The sequence below is a fragment of the Mustelus asterias genome, chromosome 14 (assembly GCF_964213995.1).
Source record: "Mustelus asterias chromosome 14, sMusAst1.hap1.1, whole genome shotgun sequence".
Lineage (NCBI taxonomy): Eukaryota > Metazoa > Chordata > Chondrichthyes > Carcharhiniformes > Triakidae > Mustelus > Mustelus asterias.
This window is the reverse complement of record NC_135814.1, coordinates 17,379,674-17,404,626: the sequence shown is the minus strand read 5'-3', so window position 1 is coordinate 17,404,626 and position 24,953 is coordinate 17,379,674. Positions and strand designations below refer to the sequence as shown.

Here is a 24,953-nt window from a genome sequence, read left to right as displayed (position 1 = left end):
CATCGGGAAAAAGATATCAAATTCTGAGGTCACGTACCAATCGACTCAAGAACAGCTTCTTCCCTGCTGCTGTCAGACTTTTGAATAGACCTACCTCACACTAAGTTGATCTTTCTCTGCACCCTAGCTATGACTGTATCACTACATTCTGCACTCTCTCCTTTCCTTCTCTATGAACGGTATGCTTTGTCTGTATAGCGCGCAAGGAACAATACTTTTCACTGTGTGTTAATACATGTGACAATAATAAATCAACTCAAATCAAATCAATTCAAAAAGCAAATGACTGCAGATGCTGGAATCTGAAACCAAAACAGAAAATCCTGAAAAACTGCAGCAGGTCTGGCAGCATCACCTTATTAAGCCACAGTCACCTCATATACACAGCATCCCCTCTGACTGAGAGAAAAGAGGCGGCGGAGGGTAAAGGAGGTAAACTAATTTGCAGCTGTAGGGGCCAAATTGGCCAAAGTGCCTGATAATTTGATTATAATTGTCATGACGTTATATTTATTTTAAAAGAAAGGCATCTTCTCCATTCCCAGCCATCCCTCCCCTGCCAAGCACTGTTTCCAATTATTATTTCTCTCAAAATGTTGAATTTCTCTATCTCTGCACCCTCAGGCCAAAGGTCCATGCCCAGAAGGGCGACACCTTTCCTTCCTGAACAAAATGATCATTATTAATGTGAGGCTAATCCATGTGACTGGGCACAATGAAAGCAGAACCCTGTCCCAAACCCAGCGGCCAGCGCAAACCACGCTGCCTAACTTTTGGGATCTCCCTCTGTAATGATGCACGCTCACAGACTTCGCAAATGGTACTTATTGATAAGGAAAAACCGTACAGGGGCCGGCAGCACCGCCCCCCCCCCCCCCCCCCCTGCCCGCCCCATCCCCCAATCCTCTGCTGCTCCAGTTCCTACGTGTCGTCTACATGTCTTCTGTCTAAGAAAGAACTCCACCTCCCCGGGGTGATTACCCACTTCGTCCCAATTGTTTCCCCCAAACCAGATGACCCTCTTCTGCTGTGTTGTCCTCAGCACAATCACCACACCCTCAGAACTTCTGTAAGGATATCAGTAATTAGCCTCTGACAGAGGTGTGCATAATATGTAAATGTTTGTAAAATTCCTTTCTCGAGGTACATTGGAAACAAAAATTTACAGCTATTTACTGTGCCTCTATTGCAGCTTCAGTTTTAGAACTGTAGATGTTAACAGCACAGAAGGTGGCCATTTGGCCCACTGTTTCTGTGCGAGCCATTTGCCTCTGCAATCCTTACCCTAACTGGCTTTCCCTCTCTTGTATTTCCCTCAAATATACATCCAATTTTCCCTTCAAAATATTAATGATCACAAATCCCTGTGACAAATCATTCCAAGCCCCAACAACCCATCTAAGCTGTGGAATTCATTGCCACAGAGGGCTGTGGAGGCCGAGACGTTGAGCGTCTTCAAGACAGAAATTGATAAATTCTTGATTTCCCGAGGAATTAAGGGCTATGGGGAGAGAGCGGGTAAATGGAGTTGAAATCAACCATGATTGAATGGTGGAGTGGACTCGATGGGCCGAATGGCCTTACTTCCGCTCCTACGTCTTATGGTCTTATGGTCTTAAACTCGCTCCTCATCCTTCCTTACCCCAACAAAACCTGATTATCGCTAACCATTGACATCTCATTCAGTGTCGTCTTTCCCTATTCATTCTATCAAAACACTTCATAATGTTGATGCAGCATATCATCCAGGTCATATCTTTGGCTCCTTTCTCTTCCAGGTTTCCTGGTCTGTTTTTCCTTCTTCATCTTAGTCTACTTGTGTCCTGTTCCTATTGCGAATAGTTTCTAATTTTTCCACAGAAAGACTCACTTCTCCCGACCTGATTGCACAAGCTTATCTCTGCTTTCAACAAAACTCAGCGCCAGACAACTGGCAACAGGACTGTATCCAAACTTTATTTCCAAGATCCTGCTCTCTCATGTTGAGTTTGGCCGAGATGCAGCAGAGAGTCTCTCAGTGCCAGGGACACGGGTTCAATTCCAGCCACGGGTGACTGTCTGTGTGGAGTTTGCATGTTCCCCCCCATGTCTGTGTGGGTTTCCTCCGGGTGCTCCGGTTTCCTCCCACAGTCCAAAGGCTTGCAGGTTGGGTGGATTGGCCATGGCAAATTGCCCCTTAGTGTCAGGGGGATTAGCAGGGTAAATACGTGGAGTTACAGAGATAGGGGCTGTGTGGGATTGTGGTCAGTGCAGACTCAATGAACCAAATGGCCTCCTTCTGCACTGTAGGGATTCTATTATTCTTGGCATGTGCATGGCATTAGCAAATGCCAGCGTTTATTGCCCATCCCTAGCTGCCCTTGAGAATGTGGCAACGAGCCGCCTTTTTGAACCGTTGCAGTCCATCCTGGTGTCGGTATATCCACAGTCCTGTTCGTTTGACTTTTCTCAAGAGGTTTGACACAACTGAGTGACTTTCTAGGCCTTTTCAGATGGTTAAGGGTCAACCACATTGCTGAGAATCTGGTGTCATGTCCAGGTCAGACCAGGTAGGGACAGCAGATTTCCTCCCCTGAAGGGTATTGGTGAACCAGATGGGTTTTTACAACGATCCGGTGGTTTCATGATCTTGGCGTGTTGTAAACCTCAGGATGTCCCCAAGTGCTTTACTGCCAATGCAATTTTGACTGAACTGATTGTTGTAATGTGGGAAAACGCATCAGCCAAGTTTCGCACAGCCAGGTCTCACAAGCAGCAATGCGATAATGAGCAGATAATCTGTTTAAGTGATGTTGGTTGAGGGATAAACATTTGCCAGGGCATTGTACTTCTTGACTAAGCTTTGGAGAATAATAAAAAATACAATGAATCAATCGTCTTTAAATAAGCTTTGGAAGATCTTGTGCTCAGGAGTTGCATCTTACCAAATAGCGTTTGTGCCGAACAGTTTCGAAGCTGTACATAGAAAAATTTCGCAAGCAATTTTAACCTGACTAACATTGTGACTGCCCAACTCCATGGGAAGTGACTTAAGCGGGACAGGAGGCAAGCTTTGGATTTAAGTGTACAAGCCAAAGTATCGGTGCTGTTAAAACAACGGGTTACAGTCACTCCAAAGCAATACAAAGCTTACTTTGGCTCATGCAGACGGTGCACAATTACTTCAGACCCAGCTGTAGGCCTGGGACTCTCATTTTCCCTATTGCCCTTGTGTGTATAATTACTCAAAGAGAACCAGCACTCAGTTTAGGATAAGGTGGGGGGTGTTCTTTGACTCTGGTTCTGCAAATTAACAACCCAAAGGAATTGCAACTATTCGAGCTGGCATTTTAAAGTCACAATTGCAATGTTACTCAATCTCCAAAGCTTCAAACATCACGCCTAGAAAAACACGTGTCTCAACAAATGTGCCTTCAGAACGCAAGACAGTGGGTTCAATTTTCCAGTCCTTCCCGCCAGTGAGATCTTCCGGTCCCGTTGAAAGTGATCCCCCGCAACGGGTTTCCTGGCAGCTCAGTCAGTGAGCAATGCAAATGACCACTGACTTCAGCGGGACTGGAAGATCCCACTGGTGGCCGATGGTGAGCCACCTCTGGAAAACATGCCGTGGGAGGTGGGGAGAGTGGAGTGGCAAAAATCCCACCCATTGCTTCTGCATTTGATCTTAACGTCAGTCATGAAGCAATAGAGAGTAGCACTCTCACCTATAGTCAAATGGTCATGGCTTCGATATAAAAAGAAATTGCTGTGGATGCTGGAATCTGAAACCAAAAGAGAAAATGCTGGAAAATCTCAGCAGGTCCGGCAGCATCTGTAAGGAGAGAAAAGAGCTGATGTTTTGAGTCCAGATGACCCTTTGTCAAAGCTGGACATGGCTTCAATCCCACTCCAGGGACCTCAGCACCTAATACAAGCTGAACCCTGAAGTGCAGTATCTAGAGGGTGCTGCTTTGTTGGAGATGCTATCCTTCAGGTGAGGCTTTAAAGCAAGACTCTGGCCTCTCTCTCAGGTGGACAGATTCCATGCCATTATTTTGAAGAAGAGCAGGGGATCTCTCCTTGGTGTCCTGGCCAATAGTTACCCTCCAACCAACATCATCAGAACACTTTACATGGTCACTATCTCATTGCCGTTTCTGGAACCTTGCTGTGTCCAAATCAGTTGTTGCATCTCTTACATTTCCACAACGATTTTCAAAGTACTTCATTGGCTGCAATATGCTTTCATGGTGGCACAGTGGTTAACACCGCTGCCTCACAGCTCCAGGCACCTGGGTTTGATTCCCAGCTTTGGGTCACTGTCTGTGCGGAGTTTGCACGTTCTCCTTGTGTCTGCGTGGGCTCCCTTCAGGTGCTCTGGTTTTCTCCCGCAGTCTGAAAGCCGTGCTGGTTAGGTGCATTGGCCATGCTAAATTCTCCCTCAATGTACCCGAACAGGTGTCGGACTGTGGCGGCTAGGGGATTTTCACAGTAACTTCATTGCAGTGTTAATGTAAACCTACTTGTGACACCAATAAATAAACTTTAAAACAGATGATAAAAATGAAATTCTTTAACCTTTGCAGACTTTAATCAATGTTCAATGTCACTCATTGCAGTGGTGTGTGTAACCTTCACTGAATGTGTCTGGTGACAGTTTTAATTTTGAAAATCAGATTTTTCTTCCATTTCTTTTCCACTGAGTCTCACTTACTTGGAGAGAGCAGATTTAGGACTGAGTTGAGGAGGAACTTCTTCACACAAAGAGTTGTGAATCTGTGGAATTCCCTGCCCAGTGAAGCAGTTGAGGCTGCTTCATTGAATGTTTTTGAGGCAAGGATACATTTTTGAACAGTAAAGGAATTAAGGATTATGATGAGCGGGCGGGTAAGTGGAGCTGAGTCCACAAAAAGATCAAGCCATGATCTTATTGAATGGCGGAGCAGGCTCGAGGGGTCAGATGGCCTACTCCTGCTCCTAGTTCTTACTTTCTGATCCTATCCACAGCTGAAGTAGTGAATCTGGAAGAGGCAGTGAGAGGATCCTTATAATCCCCAGCAGTAATGGTTAAATTGTCGAGTCCTTCCAAATGCATTGCAATCTTGATATGTAACTCAATGTAAATTTTTCAAGTTTGAATCAGGCAGCACAGATATCTGAGCATGCATTGCCAGCACTGATTGCTGGAAGTTGCTCGTTTAACAATATCTGCGTGTGTGGGATTGAAAGCCTGCTCACTAATGTATTGCAAATTTGGAACCACTTAAGTTAAAAAAAAAATGCACAAGGAGAGGCTTTGTGCGTGGGAGTACATTTCTGCCTGATGTGCTTGGGAGTAGCAATTATTTTTTCCATACCTCCGATGTTCTTCCTCGGTATCCTGACAATATGAAGTTTACTGACATATGGTTACACGGATGCCAGATACCTTCTGGTACCTCACCCAAGTGGCTGCAGTGCAGACGTGAATTTAGACAATGGAATGTCTGCACAAGGGAAGGAAACCACAAGTGAGCCGTGTCCCATCCTTCGCCAACATGAGCAGGTTCCTGAACAATGCAGGAGGGATCATCGGCAAAGATGCCTTCACTCAGCTGATAAGATTTGTTGACTTTTATTTTTAGTCAAAGTGAGAACAGCAGACGCCAACATATCGCTCTGTCACCCCGGGTTAGGGCTTGGCGGGGGAAGAAAAACAAAACTGGCACACGTATTAAAATCAGCTAATTCTGCGTACACTGAAGATTGAATCTTGGGCTGCCCTGCTCTCTATTCTCCAATTCCCAGAGAGAAACCCTAAGCAATCACTTGTAGTTCACAAGTCAACCTCAGTTGGTCATTACAACGGCATGATGTGGAGATGCCGGCGTTTTTATGTGGAGATGCCGGCATTTTTATTCTCCATATCATTACAACTGCGTCATGATAGCATGTTAAGAAGGTCGTGGATGGCCTGAGAGAGGGATCAGAGGAGATTTACCAGAAATGACGGACTGCAGTCATGGGGAGAGACTAGAGATGCTGTTCTCTTCAGAGCAGAGAAGGTTAAAGAGAGATTTAATAGTTGTGGTGATTTTCTTTATAATTCTTTCATGGGACATTAGCGTCACTGACTGGCCAGCATTTATTGCCCATCCCCATTTGCCCTTGGAGGGCAGCTGAGAGTCACCCACATTGCTGTGGCCCTGGAGTCATATGTAGGGCAGACCAGGTAAGGACGGCAGATTTCCTTCCCTAAAGGGCATTAGTGAACCAGATGGGTTTTTCTGACAAATTCCACCATCTGCCGTGGTGGGATTTGAACCTGGGTCCCCAGACATTATCTGAGTTTCTGGATTAATAGTCTAGTTATAATACCACTAGACCATCACCTCCCCAGATTGTCCCTCTAAGGACAACACAGCAGAAGAGGGTTACCTGGCTTTGGGGGGCCGGGGGGTGCAATTAGGACCGAGAGTGGGTAATCACTCCAGGGGGTGGAGTCCTCTCTTGGGCAGAAGACAGTCTGAAGACAGATAGAAGACATGTAGGGACTGGGGCAACCAAGGGGCTCCTAGCCTCTGTGCAGTATTTCCTTATTAATAGAACCCTTTGTGTTCCTGATGGAAGTCTGTAGCATGCATCATTACAATAGTCACAATCAAAATTCAGAAGGGTTTTGATGGAGTAAGGAGGAATAAACTGGAAGGAGGCTTGGTGACCGAAGGGGGCAGATTTACAATATATGGCTAAAGTGGGAGATTTGGAGAAATGTTTTGCAGAGTAAGAACTGGTGAAAGCAGAATCAAAAGAAAATGGATATATGTACTTGAAAATGAATCTGTTGCAGGGCTTTGGGGAAAGAGAAAGAAATTGGACCAATTGGATTGTTCTTACAAAATGTCTGCACAGGCATGATGAGTTATATTATTTTATCCGTCTCCTCACTGGTATCTGGTTTGTTACTGTAGCTATTCTACTCACGAGCTAATCACTTTTTTCTTTAATCCTTCAAGAATAACAGCACAATTGTTCATTCTTTATTGTCAATGACATCAATCGTCAACAACTCAGTGTGCACTGACAGATGCCTTTGCCACAAAATGGGCCCCTAAGCTGAATGAAACCACCTCATTAAATTAGCAGTGCATTTTAATGCAAAGAATAACAATGTCCTCCCTTCTCGGCAATAATGTGCTATTGATGTTAGATATTTTGGCTTTGTGGTCAGTGACGTCATCTGGACCCCCCAAAAGTACACCCCATCTTGCAGTGACTGCATTTGTTTACTGTGCCAGTACTTTACAGATAATACTCTCAATTCTTCGAAGAGGTCCTCGTAGAATCCTTATAGTGCAGAAGAGGCCATTCGGCCCATCAAGTCTGCACTGACTCTCTGGCAGAGTATCTTACCCAGGCCTTCTTCCCCGCCCTACCCCTGTAACCCCACGCATTTGCTAATCCATCTAACCTAGACACCAAGGAGCAATTTAGTATGGTCAACCCACCTAACTTGCGCATCTTTGGACTGTGGGAGGAAACTGGAGCACCCGGAGGGAACCCATGTAGACATGGGGAGAATGTGCAAACTCCACAGTCACTCAAGGCTGGAATCAAACCTGGGTCCCTGGAGCCATGAGGCAGCAGTGTTAACCACTGTGCCGCCTTGAAAAGTTAAGAAAAATACAGACCCTCAAAGGGTCAGTGGAGTCCCCTCTCTGAGCTGTGGAATGGGCATTTTTCAGAAGACCTGTAGAGAGTCCATGGAGAGGGAATCCAGAGCATTCCTCACACTTTTTTAAGAGGTAGCCCCAGTATTTACTGTGTTTTCCAGAATTAGGGCAGGGGCCCCCGCTCGTACTGTTACAATGGTGATAGTCTGAACTATTTTTATAGACAGCTAATAGAAAACTTCTTTTAAAAATAGCATTGCGAATATTCTGTCAAAGCATCTGCTGCCATGGCGACCAATATGCGAGCAGTCCTGGGGAAAGTTGTTCCAAGATCTCATCTTGCCTCGACATTCCCCAGTGTGGGAACAACTCCCTGCTTCAGACCAGGAGTCAGGGGAAGAAGGTGTGTTTTCAACCATTCTCCTGTGCTGCTCCTTTAGCCAGAAGCTTGTTGAGTGCAGAACACCTTGGAGAATCTAATCCCTTAGGTGTTCTTAATGTGAGCCAGGAAAAGATGAGATAAAGACCAGATGGACGGTGCTATTCGCTCTCTTCAGTTTGAACTCTGACCTATGACCTGTAATGTGGCAAGCCACGACTATGTAAAATGGAGGGATATTTAAATTTGAACTATCCAACCAAACGCAAACCAAAATTCTGTTTCTTGATGAATATCGAGTTGAGGGATGCTGATCTGGTGATTTGACTCTTTGCAACAGAGACATCTTAGAGCAGCATCAAACACTTCCAGGCCAGACACAATGCAGCCTAGTCAAGTGGACTCCCCCGAGCATCCTCTGTAAACCATCTCCCATGGTCGGAATGTGACACTGATTTTCTAATTTCCCAAATCCAGCCATTGCACGGCCTCTTTGCAGTTATCATTCAAACCCAGGCTAAGGGCTTCTTTGCTGTTGGATGCTGACCTTTGGCCCATAACTTGGTGGACGAGACGTTATGCAAAAATAAAACTTTTAACTTTTTCACATTGTCAATTTTGAGAACGAACGGGATTTTCCGTGCATCCCGCCGCATGATTTGCGGCGGCAGGAGCAGCCCGCCATTGGCCAGCGGTGGGATCTTCTGGTCCCGCCATCGTCAATGGCATATCCTGTTGAATTCACCCCTCGCTGCTCTGAAGCCTACGGTGGCCTGCGCCGTCAGTGGGACTGGAGGATCCCGCTGACATAAATGGCCGGAAGTTTCCGGCCAATCTGAAAGAGCAATTCACTTGCTTTTAAGCCCATCCTCACGCTAAAAATGGCTGCCTATCTTCTTCCCCTCACCATCCCCAATCCAATTCTCTCCCCTCCTGTTGACGTAATGAAGAATGGCTCCCAGAGAATCACCCACCATCCGCTATGACATCCTAACAATGATTCTTCACGTCCAGTCCAAAATTGTGGGAGTGTGCAGATTACCTCAGTGTGAAGTAAAGTTAAAGTTTATTTATTAGTGTCACAAGTAGGCTTACATTAACACTGCAATGAAGTTACTTGAAAATCCTTTAGTCGTCACACTCCGGCGCCTGTTCGGGTACACTGAGGGAGAATTTAGCATGGCTAATGCACCTAACCAGCACCTCTTTCGGACTGTGGGAGGAAACCCCCGCAGACACAGGGAGAATGTGCAGAAAGGTTTCAGTGTTGAGTCCAATGGTGTACCTCACCTGGTGTCCGTTGATGCATTGAGGTCAGCAAACATCCATCATATAAAGAACCGATATTTATATTGTTCTTTCACCACAGGACCTCCCAAAGTGTGTTACAACCAATTAAGCGGTTTTTGAAGTGTAGCCATTGTAGTGTGAAAGAAATCAGGATTAACGGCACTGCTTTTCATCCCTCCTCCCTAGCCTGGGGATATTAAGATTAGTTGTAGCATCCCGACTGCTGATGACTTCAGCTAACCAGGAATCAGAGCGAACACTGGCCTTGTCAGTCTGGCTAAGTATCAATCTGTGTATTCAGTGGCGGCACGGTGGCACAGTGGTTAGCACTGTTGCCTCACAAGGTTCAATTCCATCCTAAGGTCACTGTCTGTGTGGAATTTACACATTCTCCCCGTGTCTGCGTGGGTTTCCTCCGGGTGCTCCGGTTTCCTCCCACAGTCCAAAGATGTGTGGGTTAGGTGGAGTGGCCATGCTAAATTGCCCCTTAGTGTCAGAGGGACTAGCAGGGAAAATACGTGGGGTTAAGGGGATAGGGCCTGGGTGGGATTGTTGTTGATGCAGGCTCGATGGGCTAAATAGCTTCCTTCTGCACTGTAGGGATTCTATGATTCTAAGTCCAGACCCAAATGGCTCAGGGGGTACGTTGGAGTGCTTGGTGTAGTATCGCCAGTTGTAAACAGCGCAATTTCACGTGGGTCCTGGCACTTCACAAATATGATGTGGAGATGCCGGCGTTGGACTGGGGTAAGCACAGTAAGAAGTCTCACAACACCAGGTTTATTTGCTACCAAATAAACCTGTTGGACTTTAACCTGGTGTTGTGAGACTTCTTACTTCACAAATAGACAGCGACTGGGCCACGTATCTACTCAGTGCTTTGGAAAGGTCCCAATAAAGTAAATATGACAACAAGCTGGTAACACTCATCAGGCCTGGCTGCATCTGTAGAGCGAGAGAAACAGCTAATGCTTCAGGCCGATGACCTTTGATCGGGAGTTCTGATGTTAGGTCACAGACCTGAAACCTTAACTCGATGGTTTTCTGTCCACAGATTCTGCCAGGCCTGCTGGATGTTTCCGGCATTTTCAGTTTCAGCATCCGAGGTGACAACATTTTGCAGTTTTCTTTGTTCTTTTATACAGAGGGTGCCTGGACCTCGCTGCCGGGGGAGGTAGTGGAAGCGGATACGGTAGTGGCTTTTAAGGGGCGTCTTGACAAATACATGAATAAGATGGGAATAGAGGAATATGGTCCCCGGAAGGATAGGGGGTTTTAGTTAAGTTGGGCAGCATGGTCGGTGCAGGCTTGGAGGGCCGAAGGGCCTATTCCTGTGCTGCGGTTTTCTTTGTTCTTTGTTCTTTAAAGTTTATTTATTAGTCACAAGTAAGGCTTACATTAACATTGCCATGAAGTTACTGTGAAATTCCCCTAATCGCCACATTCCAGCGCCTGTTTGGGTCAATGCATCCAACCAGCACGTCTTTCAGATTGTGGGAGGAAACCGGAGCACCCGGAGGAAACCCACGCAGACACGTGGAGAACGTGCAAACTCCACACAGACAGTGACCCGAGCCGGGAATCGAACCCAGGTCCCTGGCGCTGTGAGGCAGCAGTGATAACCACTGCAACACCGTGCCGCCCTGGCACAAGTTAGGACATACTGAAAGGAAGGCACACAGCACCTTCCAACAGCACCCCCTCTCTCTTCCTAAACGCCTTCCCAACCCTCCGGCAAAGGATGGCAGCAATAGAAAAGGGCGAAGAATTAGAAATCAAACCACGTTCAGTATCTGAATATTTCCCAGCGAGGACCGGGCACAGGGCACATCCACATGTCCGGCACATTTTTACAAAAATACGGATTGTCTGCAAGCTGCGATTGAACCAAAATCTGGAAGCCTGTGGCTGCTGGCTGCGACACGGTATTGATTCCAGTCTGAGCTTCACACATTCTGTCCAACACACATCCTCTAAACAAAAAAAAAAAGAAAGACAAGGAACACGTCTGTGCGCCGTTCCTCCTCCGAACACTCTGCTGAGCTGGAATAGTCCAGAGAAGAAAACCAGAAAAATGTGCAAAATCCAGCATTACTCAGACTTCCGCAGGTTGGCCCGTCAATAGCAGGGGCCTGGGGGTGGGCCTGCGGGGGCAGTGGTGAACTGTCGGTAACTGTTGCCTCTATTCACTGAACACTCCAGTCTGAAGAGTAAGCAGTCGTTTGGAGCTCTCCTCCAAGGCCACCTCCTCTCTGCACACCTATCCTCGGGGCTAGTAGAATCAGAAGAGTGCCTTTCTCAATTCAGTGGAAGAAATCTGAATCGTTAAGTTCTGGGCAGTTAGCGAGTTCAGACCCGGAAGGTTCGGGTGGCACACTGGAGTGCCGAGTGTAGTATAGTCAGTTGTAAACAGTAGGACTACACGTGGCCCTCCGGAGATAGGAAGCGACTGGCCCACGGGTGGAGTCACCTTTATCTATTTCTCTATTATTAGGAAATGCTAGTTGCTGAGTTACCATTCACCACACAAAGTGAAGGAAGTTTTCAAACCAAACCACAATATATACAGATGTCTATCAAAAGGGACTGAGCGTCTTTGTTCTGGAGGAGCTGCATTCTTGTTAGGATTTGTGCTAACCTGCAATAAATTAAAATCTGTGCAGAAATACAACTTCAAAGCAAATGGTACAAAACTTGACACTAACAGATGCACTGATAAGTTTACTGTTTAAAAAAAAAATCAGGCTCATTTTCTTTACGATTTCTGGGATTTGTTCACATGTCTTTGACCTTGGAGAGAAAAGTGTTTCAGCCGACTGGGAAATGGTTAGAAATATTTTTCAAGAGACAGAAACAAAATAATCTTATTCTGGAAAATAAAAGTTTTTCAGGTTAAATTATGCCAAAGGGGAGAGTGGAATTGGAATGTCAGGCACACAGGAATCTCTCATCGCTTGCACTGCAGGGCAGCTCTCGAAGGGTTAATGCCGATAATCAAAGCTGCCACTCTTTTCAAAATGACTTTCCCGCAGGAACTTTGCCGTGAGTCTCCTGCGCTGAACGGCAGAGAGCTTCCTGATCCGTGAGATAAAAGAACGAGAAGGAGGAAGTCCAACAATACTTACTGTCCACGGGGTTGATGTAATCTGTGATGTGTGCCGCGCCGCCTGTTCCACTAGTTTGCATCAGGATGTCACCATACGGGCTTCGATGAGTAGCCATTAGGGTCATCTGATGGTAGTACTCAGCTGGATTAGCTCCTGGTGGGGGAGGAGGCAGGCCAAACAGACCCCTGTCCTTCAAATGCTCGTGAGGAACTGCAGGGGCAGAAAACAAGATACCCGTTCCCAAAGTTGTAAAAACCTTTGTGATTCTCAGTACTGACGTCAGGCATCCCTCTGCTACCCAGATGGAAGCTATCGCTGCTCCTCAGTGACGGTAGTTTGGGCGTGTTTGTGTCGAGCAGAGCTGAGCAAGCTGGGGCCTCCACATTCCAGTGTTTCCTCAAACTCATAAACAAACCCTGACTGCACCAAATGACTTCAGGCACGAAGAGAGAGAGAGAGAGAGAGAAAATCACAGCAGGAAAGATAGGAACACTTGGAAACATGGCAACTCCATGTCTAATGTCAGCCAGGCAAGTTTTAGTTAGAGTAAAGTTTATTTATTAGTGTCACAAGTAGGCTTACATTAACACTGCAATGGAGTTACTGTGAAAATCCCCCAGTCGCCACACTCCGGCGCATGTTCGGGTACACGGAGGGAGAATTTTACGCACGCCTTTTGGACTGTGGGAGGAAACCAGAGCAAGCCACGCAGACACGGGGAGAATGTGTAGACTCCACACAGACAGTGACCCAAGCCGGGAATTGAACCCGGCTCCCTGGCTCTGTGAGGTAGCAATGCTAACCACTGTGCCAGCGTGCCATCCTAGGGTACACACGTGCGCAGTCATATATATATATAAAAATATATATATATATATATACACTCATACACATATGTCCACTCACACCCTCTCACAGGTATGCTCCACTACACTCACTGGTGCATGAACACAATATACATTTGTTTTTAAAACTTACTAGTTAAAGACAAACTGTGTGTGTGTGTGAGAGAGAGAGTGAGTGTGTGTGTAAGAGTGTGTGTGTGTGTGTGTGAGACAGTGAGTGTGTGTGTAAGAGTGTGTGTGTGTGTGAGTGTGAGAGAGAGAGTGAGTGTGTGTGTAAGAGTGTGTGTGTGTGAGAGAGAGAGAGTGAGTGTGTGTGTAAGAGTGTGTGTGTGTACTCACACACACACACTCATGCGTGAGAGTCAGTGTGAGTATGAGTGTGTGTGTGTGTGGGAGAGTATGTCTGTGTGTGTGTGAGAGTGAGTGAGTGTGTGTGTGAGGGTGTGCACTCTTCACACACACACTCGTGCGTGAGTGAGATTGAGTGTGTGAGTGTGTGTGTATGTGTGGGAGAGTATGTGTGTGTGTGAGTGAGAGAGAGTGAGTGTGTGTGAGTGAGTGTGTGGGAGAGTGTGTGTGTATGTGTGTGTGTATGTGTGTGTATGTGTGTGTGTGTGTGTGTAGGTATGTGTGTGTGTGGTGCTCCTTGCTTTACAATCTCGTTTGAGTGAGAAGCTAAATGGTTAACCCCCGAGGGACTGAAGCAGCTTTCCTACGGCACTCCCACCTCCAAGACACAACAGGATTTCAGTGTTTTCACTCATTTCGAAAAGCTCTCGGGTTCCGGTAGGCCTGGCTCATTTCTCTTGGATGTGGTTACACCATCTTAACCCTTACATTGTTGTCTGACTAATCACGGTCCAATTGTGTGGACACAGATTCCAAACCACAGTCACATTAACAATGGAGCAAAATCTGCATTAGAAACTTGAGAAGATGATATTGCCAAAACACAGGCACACATTTTGAATATTACGTTGAACACTCAATGAGTATTCAAGGGGTTAAACTTCGCTTTTGCTAAATTATTTTCAGCTTAGCACAGGCAATTCTGTGATCTGCCTATTATTAGCATCTAGTCTTCTGGTGGGTATCTTATGTAAAAATAATATAATATTATCAACTCCCATCTCTGTATCATAAAACTAAACTGGTTATTGGAAGTTCTTGGTTTGCAGTTCCATTTTCTTACAATTACCCATTACCCAAAATGATTATTCATTCTTGCTTTCTCCACAATGTGCCATATTCTCCTGTTTGTGTGAACTTAGAAGAGAATTCTTTTGCTGAACTACCGTTGCTTCATATAATTATTCAAGAACGGGATTTTTCATGAGCTTTACACAGAAAGGAAAGGAAAACCCTGCCTTTGTTCTTTGCACTTCATCCACATACTAACTGAGGAGCCAGTTACTTGAAAGCAGGACAAATATCAGCCATTGCAAAGTGATCATTGATTAGCTCATACAAGACATGTAAAATTAAAGAAGCCCATGATTCTGCCTTGGAGAAGACATCTTGAGAAGTCATTAACATCCCCGATGCTGTCCCTGCCTTAGTCCATCTCACGCTCCAACCCTTACCCATGCCATTGGTACCTCTAGACTGTTCCAACTTCTTCCAGGTTAGCCTCCAATGCTCTGCCCTCCAAAAACTTTGAGGTCATCCAAAACCCAGCTGCCTGTGTCCCAACTTGTACCAAGTTGTGTTGGCCTATCACCCCTGCGTGTTGTTCTAAACTGGCTCCCCATTAAGCAATGCCTCAATTTCAATATCCTCCCCTTTGTTTTCAAACCCCTCCATGTCCTCACCCCTCTCCCCATCTCTGTCACCTCCTCAAGTCCTACAACCCTCCGAGAGGGGCGGCATGGGGCACAGTGGTTAGCACTGCTGCCTCACAGCTCCTGGGACCCGGGTTCAATTCCTGGCTTGGGTCACTGACTGTGCGGAGTCTGAACACTCTCCCCGTGTCTGCGTGTGTTTCCTCCGGGTGCTCCGGTTTCCTCCCACTGTCCAAAGATGTGCTGGTTAGGTGCATTGGCCATGCTAAATTCTCCCTCAGTGTCCCCGAACAGGCGTTGGAGTGTGGTGACTAGGAGATTTTCATAGTAACTTCATTGCAGTGTTAATGTAAGCCAAAGTGTGACACTAATAAATAAACTTTAGATACTTGCACTCCTCACTTTAATCATTCCACCACTGACAGTGCCTTCAGTTGCCAAGGCCCTAAGCACCAGGATTTCTCCTATAAACCTTGGACTTCCTTTCCTCCTTTAAGATGCTCCTTAAAATCTAGCTCTTTGACCAAGTTTTGGCCATCTACCACAACGTCTCCTTATATAGCTTGATGTCACGTTTGGCTTTAAACTGTTACTGTGAAGCACCTTGAGATGTTTCACTGCACCAAAGGTGCCAGACAAACACAGGTTGTTGGTAAAGTTATTTGGATGAAGAGAAGTGCAAGACTTACCATCAGCTGGACTCAGGCCTCTTGCAGCGGAGATCATGGAGAGCGTGGGACTGCCATGCATGGTCCTCAGGTAATGTTCCATGTGGGGGTTGACATAAGGATGGGGTGGGCTAAAAGGAGACTCCCCTGTGGCCGCTGGATTCCGATGAGGAGAGAGCCGGATGAGGGAGATGTCGGAGAAGACAGGGCTCCCAGTCAAGGCAGGAGGCCTGAGGAAACAAGCACAATATTTCTTAAAAGTTCAGCATTCATATCAGCGTCATAGAGGTTTACAGCATGTAAACAGGCCCTTAGGCCCAACTTGTCCATGCCGCCCTTTTTTTTACCACTAAGCTAATCCCAATTGCCCGCGTTTGGCCCATATCCCTTGATACCCATCTTACCCATGTAACTGTCTAGGGTTCCCACCGAGAAACACACACAGATGGATTTCAGCTTGAATCTGTCCACAGAAACTGAATGTGACTGGAATCTTTATGTTCTCTCCTGTTTTGAACCAGGACGTCTTCCGCCAGCCTTAAATCACCACGCGCCACTCACGTGCACTATGGCATGAAGCTGGTCAAACTGGCATGCAGCAAGAAACCAATCCATCGTTCAATATTGAACTCAGCTGAGGCTGGAACTCAGCCGGTCCTTCTTAAGTCGACAGGAGGCTGTGTTTCCGCTCTGATATAGCTGAATAAATTCATATTTACATTGTGCATTTTGATTCGAAGCAGCTGGGAATCTGGGACAAAGATCAGCATTTTGCCATTGCAAAGGCAAAGTCATTCCCAGCTCAATGCAAACTATGAGGTTCCCTGACATACATTTTCCACAGCTTAGCTAGACAAATGGGTGAATGGAGCTAACAGCCAACTCCATTCCTCCCCGTCACCCCCCCCCCCCCCCCCCCCCCCCGCCCCATCCCCCCCTGCCACCAATCCAAGGTGCCAACAGTGTGGTTATTCCAGAGATGCACAAAAAAATTGGACCAACAATATTCAATGCCTTTGGCTGGTAAGAGACAGGGTCGAATCATGGCACTCCGCACAATGAATCCTGGTGTGAGTTGTACCAATGTGCCAGCGGTGGTGGTAGGAGACCAGGCAGCTAACCCTTCAGCTAACACCACAATCATCTCCAAATGTGAGTCAGATGATTGAGGGGTAAAATTCTGCTTCAGCCCTGCAACCCCTGAATGCTGTATTGTGGGACAGCCACCATGTCAGGAATGGTACCCTTCGGGTGAGAAGTTAAACTGAAGTCTGAGCTGCCTAATCTGCTGAATCTGGTGAAATGGTGTGGCAACAATAATCCCTCCCTCAACGTCAAAACAAAGGAGATTGTCATTGACTTCAGGTTAGATAGGGTGGACAGTGAGAGCCTTTTTCCTCGGGATGGTGATGGCTAGCACGAGGGGACATAGCTTTAAATTGAGGGGTGAGAGATATAGGACAGATGTCAGAGGTAGGTTCTTTACTCAGAAAGTAATAAGCGCGTGGAATGCCCTGCCTGCAACAGTCGTGGACTCGTCAACATTAAGAGCATTTAAAGGGTCATTGGATAAACATATGGATGATATTGGAATTGTGTAGGTTAGATGGGCTTTAGATTGGTACCACTGGTCGGCGCAACATCGAGGGCCGAAGGGCCTGTACTGCGCTGTAAGGTTCTATGTTCTATGTCCCGTCTACATCAATGGGTACGAAGTAGAAAGGGTCAAAAGCTTCAAGTTCTTAGGTGTCCAGATCACCAACAACCTGTCCTGATCCCCCCATGCTGACACTATAGTTAAGAAAGCCCACAAACACCTCTACTTTCTCAGAAGACTAAGCAAATTCGGCATGTCAGCTATGACTCTCACAAACTTTTACAAATGCGCCACAGAAAGCATTCTTTCTGGTTGTATCACAGCTTGGTATGGCTCCTGCTCTGCCCAAGACTGCAAGGAACTACAAAAGGTCATGAATGTAGCCCAATCCATCACGCAAACCAGCCTCCCATCCATTGACTCTGTCTACACTTCCTGCTGCCTCGGCAAAGCAGCCAGCATAATTAAGGACCCCACACACCCCGGACATTCTCTCTTCCACCTTCTTCTGCCGGGAAAAAGATACAAAAGTCTGAGGTCACGTACCAACCGACTCAAGAACAGCTTCTTCCCTGCTGCTGTCAGACTTTTGAATGGACCTACCTTGCATTAAGTTGATCTTTCTCTACACCCTAGCTATGACTATAACACCACATTCTGCACTCTCTTGTTTTCTTCTCTATGAACGGTATGCTTTGTCTGATAGCACGCAAGAAACAATACCTTTCACTGTATGTTAATACATGTGACAATAATAAATCAAATCAAATCAAATCAAATCAATACAGATAGGGCACAGTGGTTAGCACTGCTGCCTCACAGTATCAGGGACTATGGTTCAATTCCCGGCTTGGATCACTGTTTGTGTAGAGTTTGCACATTCTCCCCGTGTCTGCGTGGGTTTCCTCCGGGTGCTCCGGTTTCCACCCACAGTCCAAAAATATGCGGGTTAGGTGGATTGGCCGTGCTAAATTGCCCTTTAGTGTCAGGGGGACTAGCTAAGGAAAATAGGGGTTTTGTGGATAGGGCCTGGGTGGGATTGTGGTTGATGCAGACTCGATGGGCTGAATGGCCTCCTTCTGCACTGTAGGATTCTATGGTTTCCCCAAGTGGCTAAGGTCCGATGGCCATTTTTGAGGAAAAGTAGGAAGCATTCTTCCTTCACCCTTATCGTCAAAGTAGATTGAGATCCTGCAGTGATCTAATTGGCTACTGTATGGCTGGGCCCCAGTGGGAGCCTCATGGGGGTGAGGTGGTGGCATTTTTTGGTAAGGTTCAGCTCATAGGGTGCATTTACCCTAGCTAGTCCCCCTGATACTAAGGGGCAATTTATCATGGCCAATCCATCTAACCCACACATCTTTGGACTGTGGGAGGAAACCGACGGAGACATGGGGAGAACGTGCAAGCTCATAGGGTCACCTTCCTCGTGCATGCTGAGAAGACTAGCTCTACTTCTCCCTGTCTCAACTCCTCCACTTTTTCCATCCAGTCTTTCTCTTCGACCTGAACATTGGTAAGACCATTGTCTTCAATTCACATGACAAATTCAGTGTCCTCGCCATCAATTCCATCTCCCTCAGCATCCAGCCAGACTCTTCACCAGCTCAATGTCTTTTATTGCCCTGTGCTCAGTATCCAGCACCGTATATTCTTTATCACAAAGACCACCTCATGTAATATTGCTTGTCGACACCTCTTCAGCTCATCAATTGCTGAAGCTTTCATCCATGTCTTTGCCACTTCCAGGCTCAATTATGCCTTCCCACCCTCCCATTCTTTCTGCCCATTAGAGACCTCAATGGGCAGCACGGTGGCAATGGGCGTGATGGTGGCACAGCGGTTAGCACTGCTGCCTCATAATGCCAGGGACCCGGGTTCAATTCCGGCCTCGGGTGACTGTCTGCGTGGAGTTTGCACATTCTCCCCATGAATGCATGGGTTTCCTCCGGGTGCTCCGGTTTTCTCTCACACTCCAAAGATGTGCAGGTTGGGTGGATTGGCCATGGCAAATTGCCCCTTAGTGTCTGAAGATGCATAGGTTAGGGGGATTAGCGGGGGAAATACACGGGGCTACGGGGATAGAACCTAGGTGGGATGCTCTGTTGGAGAGTCGGTACAGACTCGATGGGCCAAATGGCCTCCATCTGCACTGTAGGCATACTGCATACTACTCAAGGGATTTAAAACTATGACGCTCCTATTCTATTTTGGGACAAACCCCAACTCAGTCCTTGCGAACCTACATTTGTCTCCAGCTCATAAATGGTTCCAATTTTAAAATGACCACCCTTGTGTTTAAATCATTTCACGGCCTTGGCCCTTAATTTCAGAAATCTGCTCCATTGCTGCACACCTCATCCCAAACATATTCTCCATTTCACCAATTCCAGCATAGTCATCATCGAGGTTTACAGCATGGAAACAGGCCCTTCGGCCCAACTTGTCCATGTTGCCCTTTTTTTTTTAACCACTAAGCTAGTCCCAACTGCCCACGTTTGACCCATATCTCCCTATACCCATCTTATCCATGTAACTGTCTGAATGCTTTTTAAAAGACAAAATTGTACCCGCCTCTACTACTAAATCTGGCAGCTTGTTCCAGACACTCACCACCCTCTGTGTGAAAAAATTGTCCTTCTGGACTCTTTTGTACCTCTCCCCCGTCACCTTAAACCTATGCCCTCTTGCTTTAGACTCCCCTACCTTTGGGAAAAGATATTGATTATCTAGCTGATCGATGCCCCTCATTATTTTATTGACCTCTATAAGATCACCTCTAAGCTTCCTACGCTCCAGGGAAAAGATGGAAAGGGTCCTTAGGGATGGGATTTACGACCATTTAGAAAGATGCGGATTAATCCGAGATAGTCAGCACGGATTCGTGAAGGGCAAGTCGTGCCTCACAAATTTGATAGAATTTTTTGAGGAGGTAACTAAGTGTGTTGATGAAGGTAGGGCAGTTGATGTCATATACATGGATTTTAGTAAGGCGTTTGATAAGGTCCCCCATGGTCGGCTTATGATGAAAGTGAGGAGGTGTGGGATAGAGGGAAAGTTGGCCGATTGGATAGGTAACTGGCTGTCTGACCGAAGACAGAGGGTGGTGGTCGATGGAAAATTTTCGGATTGGAGGCAGGTTGCTAGCGGTGTGCCGCAGGGATCAGTGCTTGGTCCTCTGCTCTTTGTGATTTTTATTAATGACTTAGAGGAGGGGGCTGAAGGGTGGATCAGTAAATTTGCTGATGACACCAAGATTGGTGGAGTAGTGGATGAGGTGGAGGGCTGTTGTAGGCTGCAAAGAGACATAGATAGGATGCAAAGCTGGGCTGAAAAATGGCAAATGGAGTTTAACCCTGATAAATGTGAGGTGATTCATTTTGGTAGGACTAATTTAAATGTGGATTACAGGGTCAAAGGTAGGGTTCTGAAGACTGTGGAGGAACAGAGAGATCTTGGGGTCCATATCCACAGATCTCTAAAGGTTGCCACTCAAGTGGATAGAGCTGTGAAGAAGGCCTATAGTGTGTTAGCTTTTATTAACAGGGGGTTGGAGTTTAAGAGCCGTGGGGTTATGCTGCAACTGTACAGGACCTTGGTGAGACCACATTTGGAATATTGTGTGCAGTTCTGGTCACCTCACTATAAGAAGGATGTGGAAGCGCTGGAAAGAGTGCAGAGGAGATTTACCAGGATGCTGCCTGGTTTGGAGGGTAGGTCATATGAGGAAAGGTTGAGGGAGCTAGGGCTGTTCTCTCTGGAGCGGAGGAGGCTGAGGGGAGACTTAATAGAGGTGTATAAAATGATGAAGGGGATAGATAGAGTGAACGTTCAAAGACTATTTCCTCGGGTGGATGGAGCTATTACAAGGGGGCATAACTATAGGGTTCGTGGTGGGAGATACAGGGCGGATATCAGAGGTAGGTTCTTTACGCAGAGAGTGGTTGGGGTGTGGAATGGACTGCCTGCAGTGATAGTGGAGTCAGACACTTTAGGAACATTTAAGCGGTTATTGGATAGGCACATGGAGCACACCAGGATGATAGGGAGTGGGATAGCTTGATCTTGGTTTCAGATAAAGCTCGGCACAACATCGTGGGCTGAAGGGCCTGTTCTGTGCTGTACTGTTCTATGTTCTATGTTCTATCCAACCTCTCCTTATAACTCAAACCATCAAGTCCCGGTAGCATCCTAGTCAATCTTTTCTGCACTCTTTCTAGTTTAATAATATCCTTTCTATAATAGGGTGAGCAGGACTGTACACAGTGGGTATGTGGGTATACTCCCTTTATTTATCGTTATCACTTGTAGCTGTGTCTTCATTCTGGAATGTTCTCCCTCAACCTTCCTGCCTCTCCACATCCTTCTCCTCAAAATTCATTTCTTTGGCTGCTCTTTTTTGATAACTGGTGCCAAACTCCCCCCCCCCGCCCCCCCCCCCCCCCCTCACCCCGCCCCCCCCTCCCTCCACAACCCTTCCCGATATCTCCTTCATGGGCTGAGTGTCCTTTTATTTTTGCCACCCGACTTGATCTCAGAGCTGTTTATCTCTGCGTACAAGCGCCGGTTGCAGTTATTGTTGTTGGCTTTCTTCAGAAGGGGTGAAAAAAATCAGAGGGAGGGGCACCCTACACAAACATAAAACTCACACGTCGTTCAGGCTGTGGCTGATGTGAGGCAGACTCGGGATCTGAAAAGTTCCGCTGAACTAATTCACCAAAAACACCTCATTCATCAATCTGACAGAAGGATTTCAAAGCAACAGGTAGCAGGAGCACTTAAATTCACGGCTCCATCATGCAGAAAAGACACACACTTACCTCCGCAGCTAATGGAGCCTGATCGAAGTGATCTGGCGGTTTTCCTAGTATTAAAGAGGGGGTGATGTGTGTGTTTGCTTTTCCCCTGGGAAAGCAATGTACTGTTCATAGTTTGGAATCCTCCCCACCTCCTTTGGAAACGGTGCACTCTCACCTGGATATCACATCCGTTTGAACCAAGAAACCCGTCTTCCATGAGACTAATAGCAAGTTACGGGTTTTGATTTATGCCAAATGCACTATTTTAAAGAGCACATCACAGACCAAGAAAGAATTGGCATTTATATCGGACCTTTCATGTTCTCAGGATGTCTTAATGTACTCCACAGCCAATGACCGACTTTTTCAAGTGCAGTCATTGTTGTAGACAAGCACAACAATTTGTGCACAGCAAGATCCACAAAGCAGCAATGAGATAAATCAAAGAATCATACAGTGCAGAAGAGGCCCTTTGGCCCATCGAGTCTGCACCGACACGTGTCAAACACCTGACCTCCTACCTAATCCCATTTACCAGCACATGGCCCAGAGCCCTGGATGTTATGGCGTGCCAAGTAGTCATCCAGGTGCTTTTTAAAGGATGTGAGGCAACCCGCCTCTACCACCCTCCCAGGCAGCGCATTCCAGACCATCACCACCCTCTGGATAAAAATGTTTTCCTCAGATTCCCCCTAAACCCCCTGCCTCTCACCTTGAACTTATCTCCCCTCATGACTGACCCTTCAACTAAGGGGAACATCTGTTCTTATCCACTCTGTCCATGTCCCTCATAACCTTGTACACCTCGATCAGGTCGCCCCTCAGTCTTTTCTGTTCCAACGAAAACAACCCAAGCCTATCCAACCTCTCTTCATAATGTAAATGTTCCATCCCAGGCAGCATCCTGGTGAATAAGCAGGCTTTAGCATCATTGGTTAAAGGAGAGTATTCTTTGCGTCGGTATTCACTAAGGAGAGGGATGTGTTGACTGGGAGTGTCTCGGAGGGGAGTGTTGAACCGTTGGAGAAAATCTCCATTACAAAGGAGGAAGTGTTAGGTTTGTTAGAGAATATAAAGACTGACAAATCCCCAGGGCCTGATGGAATCTATCCAAGGCTGCTCAGGGAGACGAGAGGTGAAATCGTTGGGCCTCTGACGCAAATCTTTGTCTCGTCACTGGACACAGGTGAGGTCCCAGAGGATTGGAGGATAGCCAATGTGGTCCCGTTATTTAAGAAGGGTAGGAAGGATAACCCGGGTAATTATAGGCCGGTGAGCTTGACGTCCGTGGTGGGGAAGTTGTTGGAGAAGATTCTTAAAGATAGGATGTATGCGCATTTAGAAAGGAATAAACTCATTAACGATAGTCAACATGGTTTTGTGAGAGGGAGGTCATGCCTCACGAACCTGGTGGTGTTTTTTGAAGAAGTGACCAAAATGGTTGACGAAGGAAGGGCCGTGGATGTTGTCTATATGGACTTTAGTAAAGCGTTTGACAAAGTCCCTCATGGTAGGCTAGTGAAAAAGGTTGGATCCCATGGGATAAAGGGGGAGGTGGCTAGATGGGTGGAGAACTGGCTTGGTCATAGAAGACAGAGGGTGGTAGTGGAAGGGTCTTTTTCCGGCTGGAGGCCTGTGACTAGTGGTGTACCGCAGGGCTCTGTATTGGGACCTCTGCTGTTTGTGATTTATATAAATGATCTGGAAGAAGGAGTAACTGGGGGTGATCAGTAAGTTTGCGGACGACACAAAACTGGCAGGACTTGCAGATAGTGAGGAACATTGTCAGAGGCTACAGAAGGATATAGATAGGCTGGAAATTTGGGCAAGGAAATGGCAGATGGAGTTCAATCCTGATAAATGCGAAGTGATGCATTTTGGTGGGAATAATGTAGGGAGGAGCTACACGATAAATGGAAGAACCATAAAGGGTGTAGAGACGCAGAGGGACCTGGGTGTGCAAGTCCACAGATCTTTGAAGGTGACGTCACAGGTGGAGAAGGTGGTGAAGAAGGCATATGGCATGCTTACCTTTATAGGACGGGGCATAGAGTATAAAAGTTGGGGTCTGATGTTGCAGATGTATAGAACGTTGGTTCGGCCGCATTTGGAATACTGCGTCCAGTTCTGGTCGCCACACTACCAGAAGGACGTGGAGGCTTTGGAGAGAGTACAGAGGAGGTTTACCAGGATGTTGCCTGGTATGGAGGGGCTTGGTTATGAGGAGAGATTGGGGAAACTGGGGTTGTTCTCCTTGGAAAGACGGAGGATGAGGGGAGACTTAATAGAGGTGTATAAAATTATGAAAGGCATAGATAGGGTGAACGGTGGGAAGCTTTTCCCCGGGTCGGTGGTGACGTTCACGAGGGGTCATAGGTTCAAGGTGAAGGGGGGGAGGATTAACACAGATATCAGAAGGACATATTTCACACAGAGGGTCGTGGGGGCCTGGAATGTGTTGCCGGGCAAGGTGGTGGAGGCGGACACACTGGGAACGTTTAAGACTTATCTAGACAGCTATATGAACGGAGTGGGAATGGAGGGATACAAAAGAGTGGTCTAGTTTGGACCAGGGAGCGGCGCGGGCTAATTGTTCCTGGTTTCTCGTTTCAAGCCTTCATTCTACGATCATCTTGCTGGTGCCAGTACAGAGTGAGACTGCGGATAGTTGGGAACCTGTCTCGGGGGCAGGGAATTCATATGGTGTTCGTGGAAGTGGAAATGACTAGGGTTGGGAAGCATTTTCCGATCGGGGCCATTGTGATCTCCTGGACTCGTTTCGATCGCCTCAGGGGGTCGGAGAGGAATTTCCCAGATTTTTTTTTCCCCATATTGGCCCTGGGGTTTTTCACTCTG

General features: G+C 46.8%; 1 protein-coding gene across 2 annotated transcripts in view; it reads right to left on the bottom strand.

The window, feature by feature from the left end:
• Positions 1-24,953, bottom strand: part of gli2a (GLI family zinc finger 2a) — a 433,016-nt gene that overhangs the window by 79,740 nt on the left and 328,323 nt on the right. For both annotated transcript variants that reach the window (XM_078227922.1, XM_078227923.1), the window contains 2 exons: positions 15,723-15,931; positions 12,426-12,617 (listed from right to left, as the gene is read on the bottom strand). In XM_078227922.1, coding sequence (XP_078084048.1) covers positions 12,426-12,617; positions 15,723-15,931 — 401 coding nt within the window. The remainder of the gene's footprint in view (positions 1-12,425; positions 12,618-15,722; positions 15,932-24,953) is intronic.